This window comes from Giraffa tippelskirchi, chromosome 1, assembly GCF_054371585.1.
Source record: "Giraffa tippelskirchi isolate mGirTip1 chromosome 1, T2T-mGirTip1v1.2.pri, whole genome shotgun sequence".
Taxonomy (NCBI): domain Eukaryota; kingdom Metazoa; phylum Chordata; class Mammalia; order Artiodactyla; family Giraffidae; genus Giraffa; species Giraffa tippelskirchi.
Genome location: NC_137275.1, coordinates 41,204,808 through 41,213,061, shown reverse-complemented (window position 1 = coordinate 41,213,061; position 8,254 = coordinate 41,204,808). Strand labels below are relative to the sequence as shown.

The 8,254-nt window shown below is 45.7% G+C and overlaps 1 protein-coding gene and 1 long non-coding RNA gene across 2 annotated transcripts; one reads left to right on the top strand and one right to left on the bottom strand.

Moving 5' to 3' along the window:
• Window positions 1-286: 286 nt before the first annotated feature.
• Window positions 287-7,069, bottom strand: SPINK2 (serine peptidase inhibitor Kazal type 2). Its single transcript, XM_081588384.1, has 4 exons — window positions 6,969-7,069; window positions 6,116-6,159; window positions 1,896-2,005; window positions 287-510 (listed from the first exon to the last, which is right to left on the bottom strand). Exons 1-4 carry the CDS (start codon window positions 7,024-7,026, stop codon window positions 465-467), a joined length of 258 nt encoding a protein of 85 aa, XP_081444510.1. The 5' UTR covers window positions 7,027-7,069; the 3' UTR covers window positions 287-464.
• LOC145544957 (uncharacterized) lies at window positions 1,315-7,052 on the top strand. Its single transcript, XR_014081757.1, has 2 exons — window positions 1,315-1,517; window positions 3,229-7,052. It is a non-coding gene; the product is annotated as an uncharacterized LOC145544957 (long non-coding RNA).
• Window positions 7,070-8,254: the final 1,185 nt, after the last annotated feature.

Sequence of the window (8,254 nt, the reverse complement as noted above, 5' to 3'; positions counted from 1 at the left end):
CTCTGTGCACAACACTGTACCAATTACCATACACTGTATATCAAAGATTCAGGGAGATGGGGAAGGAGAATAAACCTTGGCCTCTCAAAAATGACTCTACTTCTCCCTTAGTGAAATTCACCTCTGTCTGACAGGAAAAGAGCCCTGTGAGGCTGAGTGAGAATGGAGATCCAACAGGGAACAGTGGTACCTGAACACAATGCTGATTTTATTCCAACTAAATAAAGCAACATATAAGTAATCTGGGCGATAAGCTTAACTCAAGGGGCAAATGCCAAGAAACAAGTTTTGTTTGTTTGCTTTAATTATCAATCACTGTCCATGGCTCTCTTCCACATCTCATCTCAGAAAATGTGGGTTAACAAATCTCATGCAAAGAAACACAGGAAAAGAGAAATGGGGAAGATAAAATTCATCTAGTATGCGGGGGTGTTTCTCCAATTTCTCTTCTGTGAACTGCTCCATCAGCAGGGTCCACTTCGGATTATTTTAATATCACGACCATCTTCCCTGAAAATTGACCAATCATAAAAACACATTTATTCAAACTGTCCCACAATTTGTATTAAAAAGACCCATGTCATTATACATTATATTCTTCCCTGGTTGACAATCATTTTTAAAGCTAAATCTAGGGCCTTCCCTGGTGGCTCAGTGGTAAAGAATCTGCCTGCCAATGCAGGAGACATGGGTTCTATCACTGATCCAGAAAGATCCCATGTGCTGTGGAGCAACTGAGTCTGTGCACCACAGCTACTGAGCCTGTGCTCTAAGTCCAGGAACCACAACTACTGAAGCCCTTGCACCCTGGAGCCCAGGCTCTGCAACAAGAGAAGCCTCTACAATGAGAAGCCTGCACACTGCAATTAGCTAAAGCGCAAGTAGCAACGAAGACCCAGCACAGCCTAAAATTATAAATAATTTTTTTTAAAAAGCTAAATCTAGCAAACAATGAAGGTGAAAACCAAACTCTGCCATTTTTTTCCCAAACCTCAGGGTACCTGGAACTATTCCCCTAGAATCACTCTGAGAAGACCTGGTAATTTACTGAAGACTAAGTTCAGAGACTGAACCCCTGAAATACAAAGCAGTGTATCTGGAGGTGGAGTCATGGTCACCTAAGCTGGTCAGGTGTGTTACACAGAGGACATCAGTATAATACACTTATTAGTGAGCATTCTAACAGGCAGAGTTACTAAGACCAGTTTTCTGACCAGTAGTGCAGGGTGTGTAGATCACCTGTACGTGGCTCCTGAATTAAACAGAACATTTACTATTCCACAGAGTTTAACTACTAAACATATTCTTTACTAATTTTTTTTTTTGGCTGCTCTGGGTCTTTGCTACACACAGGCTCTCTCTAGTTGTAGAGAGCAGGGACTGCTCTATAGTTGTGGTGCTTGGGCTTCTCACTGGGGTGACTTCTCTTATCGTGGGGCACAGGCTCTAAGCACAGGAGCTTCAGTAGTTGCAGCACATGGGCTCAGTAGTTGTGACTCTTGGGCTCAGTAGCTGTGGTGCATGAGCTTAGTTGCTCCTCAGTATGTGGGATCTTCCTGGACCAGGGACTGAACTTTTACCCCCTCCAATGGCAAGTGGATTCTTAACCACTGGTCCATAGGGAAGTCGTAAATATATTTTTAATTTTGGGAAACTACCCATCCCTGGATAGTAACATCACTTAATTATCTGGTCTATAATTGATTAATCACACACCTCTTTTTCTAACCTTGACCTAGAAAATTCACTAATTCTGTGTGTTTTTAAATATGTCTTAAAACAGAGCTACTTATGTCACATTTGATTCTTATGTCCAAGAAAAGAGCCACAACTTCCTAAGTAATCAGAATGCAAGAGAAGAACTAAAGAATATGTGTATATTGAAAAATTGCTACCTGATTTTCATGCACAGAGTACACTCATTGGGATAAGTGGACCTATCGCTTCCACACACGGGGTTGAAGTCCCGAGGACATCCTGGTAATGTATACTGACGGCAGTTTGGCTAGAAAAGAGAAAGGGAGACAGAAATTGGTGAATAACTTGAGATGCTTTTATCGTAAGAGGAGGGCAAAGTTCCACCATTAGTCACTCAGTCGTGTCCAACTCTTTGGGAACCCATGGACTATAGCCCACCACGCTCCTCTGTCCATGGGATTCTCCAGGCAAGAATAATGGAGTGGGTAGCTATTCCCTTCTCCAGCAGATCTTTCAGACCCAAGGATTGAACCCAGGTCTCCTGCACTATAGGTAGATTCTTCACCATCTGAGCCACCAGAGAAGAATTCAGGGAAAGTCCCAAGTTTCCCTATATTTTCTAGAAATATCCTACAGAAAAATTTCTATTTTACACACACACACACACACACACACACAGGTTTTTCTAAGCATCAGATGTAGTGCTGAAGCAATGGGTCAATACCTGCTATGTAAGATAAAGACCTCAGCGGAAGGTTTATGCTGGCTGATTTTTAAATGAAAGTCCAAGATATGCCACCAACGTACTTTACTATCCTCCAGCTTCATAATCTGTTCTTCACAAGCAACTCCATGAGAATGTCCTGTTACATTCCACCTAATTCTGTGGCATAATGCCCAGACACACTCGGAAATGTAATCTTTTGTCTGGACTTGTAAGATACTAGCATTTAAGCAACAGCATTAAGGAAAGGAGTAGGTTCAGAATTAGACCTCAGGGTTTGTTATGGGCTTAACTGTGTCTACCCAGAAAGATATGTTAAAGTCCTAACTCCTAGCACTTCAGAATATGCCCTTATGTGGGATTAGTAGGGTCTTCATATAGGAAATTATCTTAAAGTGAAAAGTTTAGGAGAATAGGCCCTAATCCAATATGACTGGTGTGGTTATAAAAAGAGAAAACTGAGGGACTACCCTGGTGGTGAAATTCCCATTCAGGAATTCTTCCCTGGTGGCTCAGATGGTAAAGAATCCACCTGCAGTACAGGAGACCTGGGTTCGACCCCTGGTTCGGGAAGATCCCCTGGAGAAGGGAGTGGCAACCCACTTCAGTATTCTTGCCTGGAGAATCCCATGGACAGAGGAGCCTCATGGACTACAGTCCATGGGGTCACAAAGAGTCAGGCACGACTGAGGTAGCTAACACTTTTCTTTTCACTCTGGTGGTGCAGCAGATAAGAATCCACCTGCTAATGCAGGGGACACAGGTTTGATCCCTAGTCTGGGAAGATTACACATGCTGCAGGGCAGCTAAGCCCATGAGCCACAACTACTGAGCCTGAGTACTGCAGTTCTGAAGCCCATGTGCCCAGAGCCTGTGCTCTGTAATGAGAAGCCACCGCAATGAGAAGCCCAAGCACCAAAAGAAAGAGCAACCCCTGCTCGATGCAACTAGAGACAGCCTCCGCAAAAAAATAAATATTTTTTTTTTATAAACAAAAGGAAAAGTTTGGACACAGAGTCACACACAGAGGCAAGATCATGTGAAGACACCAAGAGAATGCCATTTACAAGCCAAGAAATGCCTGAGGTTACGAGATACTAGGAGAGAGGATTGGAACAGATTCTTTCTCACAGCCTTCAGAAGGAACCAACCCTGTCGACACCTTGAGTTTGAACATCCAGCCTTGACAACTGTGAGACAATCCATCTCTGTTGTTTAAGTCACTCAGTTTGTGGCTTTATTACAGAAGCCCTAACAAACTGATATTGGATCATGGAACTCAACTCTCAGATTCGATGGAATTGAAGCCAGAGAGGTAATATGTCTTGCTCATAGCCACTAGTCTCCAGCAGAAGCAGGACTAAAACTGGTCACAGTGGTCACACCATAGTGTGCAGAGGCTCACTCTAATAACAGGTTGAATATATGATCTGCTGTATTTGTTTTGTTTTAGTAATAGTAATCGTCTTTCCTCACTTCAGAATAAGTGTTTAGTACTCTGAATAAATGAAATATACCTTTTCCTTCATATTATGTGGATTCATAGAGACCTAAGTAGGATAGGTCATTGGCCAAAATCTGAACTAAAGAGAAACTTTTGACCCTTTCCATCCTCCGTTCAGCCTTCTATCTCCATTTAGGAGCCTGATGTGTTCTTCCTGCTCTAGGCTCACTAAGATGATGGCTTCCAGGACAGCTTCCACAGGAGACTAGATAGTCTCTTTCCAATGAGATTGGGACAACTGGTAATTGGTCATTTAATTGAAAAAGTCGATTAAAGTAGGGAAATAGTAACAGAAATTATAACATACCCTAAACATTTTCTCTTAAAACATATAAATGAAAACAAAATTGCCAGCATTTTGATGGAAAGCCAGTGAGGCACATGGCCAGCTGTAATGCTACCTACACTAAGACAACCTCCTTGCAGCTAGGTATGACCACACGATCAAGGCCAGCCCAATGGGATGCAAGTGGAATTACTGCGTGCAGTTGCTTCTGTGTTTGTGTTAGTCATTCAGTTGTTCCGACTCTTTTCAACCCCATGGACTACAGCTCACCAGGCTCCTCTGTCCATGGAATTCTCCAGGTAAGAATACAGGAGTGGGTTGCCATTCTCCAGATTCTCCAGGCCGGGGAGTCTCCCTTCAATCCCCGACCCAGGGATTGAACCTGGGTCTCCTGCATTGCAGGCTGATTCTTTACCACCTGCTAGGAACCTCCTTTAAAAGAAAGTCGGGGTTTGTCCTCTGCTTCCCCCAATTTTTATTCTCCTTTGTCCATTCCTCCATCCTGCTCCTGGGTGCATGCAACTCTACCCTTTACAGACCAGGATGACAAAGTCCACACCCTAAGAGAGCAGTTCTGTGAGCTGTTATTTTGAGTCCTTGTTATCTGCAGCTGAATCTAATCCTGATACAAGACATAAGACTTTTCCTACGAAATGTTTCAACTAATTAGAGTTCTGTGTGCTGTTACTGCAAAACTCATACCCATAATAAATCATCCATGATTTCTTCTTTTGTTTTAAATGGGATTTCTCAACTGCATTCGTATTTCGGACCAGCTAATTATTTGTTGTGTGAGGCTGTCTCGTGCATGGTAGGGTGTTTAGTAACATCACTGTTCTCTACCCACTAGATGCTAGTTACAACTTCCTGGTCATGACAATCAAAATGACAATCTGTTTCCTGAGGGGTAAACCTGCCCCCTTTTTAAAATATAGTGAGAATATAAAGACACTGGCACAGCAAGGTAATATACAGTTAAAAAATAATTCCCCAATTACTTACTGTTGTTTTACTACACCTAATTCAATTTTTTAGAATTTGTCTTTTAGCAAGTTTTTCAAAAGCATCTGACACAGTTTCCATATAAACATTTTCATTTCTTTACCCTCATGTTCATGCTGTCTCTACATTTTTTATAAACTAAGACTGTGGCTGGTATAATAGGCTTGTGAACACAGATACTTGAGTCTTGGTAAGAATACAGCTCCACTCATGGGAAACAAACTCTATGATTTACAGGAGAGTAGTTAAACAAGAGGGTGGTCTATCTTTAATCAGTGAGTAATTGACCTGCTGTGGGAATCGTTAGAGAGAAAGCAGAGAGTCATATGTGAGTTGTTTAAATAGACAGTGGCTGATACAAATATGCCCTCCTAACCATTCACATAGGAGGCCTGCCTTTAGTTTCCCACCTCCAGCCTCCCCATGCCAACAGCCTCAATCAGGGCACACCTGATGCCTTCCCTTTTCCCCATTACAAAGCTTTCCCACTCCTTTGCCTTTGAGTCTCAGCTAAAACACAAGTGACATGGCTGACTCGCTGCATTAAGCAGTGAATAACTAGTTTTTGCTTGCTCTCATCTGGTTGGCCTTTGTTTGCTTCCAGACTTAATTTGAGAACATACATAAAATATCTAGTACAACACGTAACTACTGGGCATAGGACCTTCTAAATCATCAAAGGAGATATTAAAAGGAAACAAAGCCCTGAGGCCTTCAAGGCCTGAGCAATTTTTAACCAAAATTTATATTGTGATCTGTATCAAAAAGCCTGCCTGAGAATCTGGTCTCTAAAGAAGCAGTCAACTGCCTCCAAAGTGGCAGACCTGAAAACCAGCCCCCACCCAAATCACTGTGGGCTTCACTGTATTAGTAGAAACGATACAAGTGGTTTCCTACTTACTGTACTGTATTCTGAAGGTTGACCAAACTGAGCGTTGGAAGAGGCTGCAAAAAGGAAACAGACATTTTAAAGGACGTGATTAAGGTTAGTGCTTATTCATAGGGGTGTTTTTTAATTCATCTTGTGATTTAGACAGGCTACACGTCTCCCTCTCCCTCACATGTCTAGCTTCTTTGACCCCTTCCTAAAAAAGTCGATTCCATTGTGTTCTGGCACCTCTCCTAGCAGGCACACAGAAAACACTTGGTACCGGTTCTGTATCTGACCACCCTAATAGGATTGCTTGGACACTTTGGAGCTACCGAATAAAGGTTAGAGAAGTAACTGAATAGTTCACGATGTTGTTTTCCTCTGTGGTCGAGATAATAAGTGCAAAATTTGACACTGGGTGTTATCACTTTAACTCCACTTTAAATAGACATCAAGTCTGGCTGGGCTGAAGCCGCTTTCTCACGAACCCCACGGGGACTGGCGCACTTGGCATTCATTCACTATTCCTGATTCCTGTACATCCGCTGCTGAGGTTCTGCAAGGAAGGCCCGGGTACATAAAAACCTGACTCCTAACCTTGGGTTCCAGAAAATCCACTTTATGGGAGAAAGAGCAGCCTGGGAAGAAGCCCAAGCAGGAACTAAAGAAGGTTGCTGGCTCCACAATGCCACCCCCAAACCAGGACATCCCCAAGTTCGTGTCCCTAGGCAACTGCGAGGCAGGCCGGAACCGCCAGTAACGGGTGCTCGGAGGGAAACAAAGGCCCCCCCAGGCTTCGGGGAGGGATAGTAGCGGGCAAGACCCCCCTCTCGGTAACTCCTTGGCTGGTCCTCCGGGGACCAGAGAGACTGGTGAGCGTTACCGGCCGAGTCCCACCAGACCAGGAACAAAACCAAATGCAGCGCCTTGAGCGCCATCATGCCTCCTCGGCAGGCCGTCGGATCCCTGCGCTCCAGCGTCTGCGCGACCAGGACGGCTCCCTGGACACGCGCCAGGACGGGTTAAAGGAGGGGCGGCGGGGAGGGGGAGGAAGAATGGAGCAGAAAGGGGCGGGGGAGGGGCAAGAAAGGGCGCGTGGGAGGGGAGAGGAAGGGGGAGGGGAGAGGAAGGGGGAGGGGAGAGGGGGGAGGGGAGAGGAGGGGGGAGGGGAGAGGAAGGGGGAGGGGAGGAGAGAGGGGGGAGGAGGGGAGAGGAAGGGGGGAGGAGCGAGGAAGGGGGGAGGGGAGAGGAAGGGGGAGGGGAGAGGAAGGGGGAGGGGAGAGGAAGGGGAAGGGGAGGGGAGAGGAAGGGGGAGGGGGAGGGGAGAGGAAGGGGGAGGGGGAGGGGAGAGGAAGGGGGAGGGGGAGGGGAGAGGAAGGGGGGAGGGGAAGACAGAAGAAGGGTGGTTGCTAGTCCCCAACTCCTCGCTCTGCCTGGAATGAGAGCAAGCGATTGAAGAGGCCATCTCTCCCTGCAGCAGGCAAGAACCTCGTAAGAGCCCCGGATAATCTCGTGGGCTGTCAGTCAACCTCAGTTTCTTCAGCATCTGCTCTCTACCAGGCAGTGTGTGGGGTGCAAACAAAGGAGGTGCCCGCTCTCTAGAACCTTCCTGGTGTAGGTGTGTTGGGGATGGGGTTACACAGGGAACTCCACAACAGGTGAATACAGTAATTTCTGAAAGTGCTAGAGAGTGGTGGGGGTAGGGGAAGACTTTGGGAGATCAGGAAAGGCCTTACCGAGGTGGCATTTAAACTGAAACCTGAAGGATGAGAAAGAAGTCTGGTGAAGACCGTGAGGACAAATATTCCAGGCTCAAGGAAAAGCAGGTGCAGAGACCTGGAGACTGGAGCCAACGCAGTGTTGCTCACCTGGGCCCTAGGTGAGGGAGGGGGCCAAAGAGGGAGTTGGAACCACAAGGCCTTGAACACACTGTGGTGATGTAGGCCCCTGATAAGGGATTTGGATTTGTTCTGATTGCAGTGGAGGATTTTAGGCAAGGTCATGGCCCTGACATGACTTATCTTTTAAGATAATGGATGAAGATTGAAGGGGATAGGTAGGAGTGGAGGCAGGGAGAGAAATCAGGCAGCTTGTGCAGTAATCCAGGCAAGGGATGATGGCAACTGAAGCTAGTGGCCTGCTGAGAAGTGGTCAGATTCAGGATTTTCT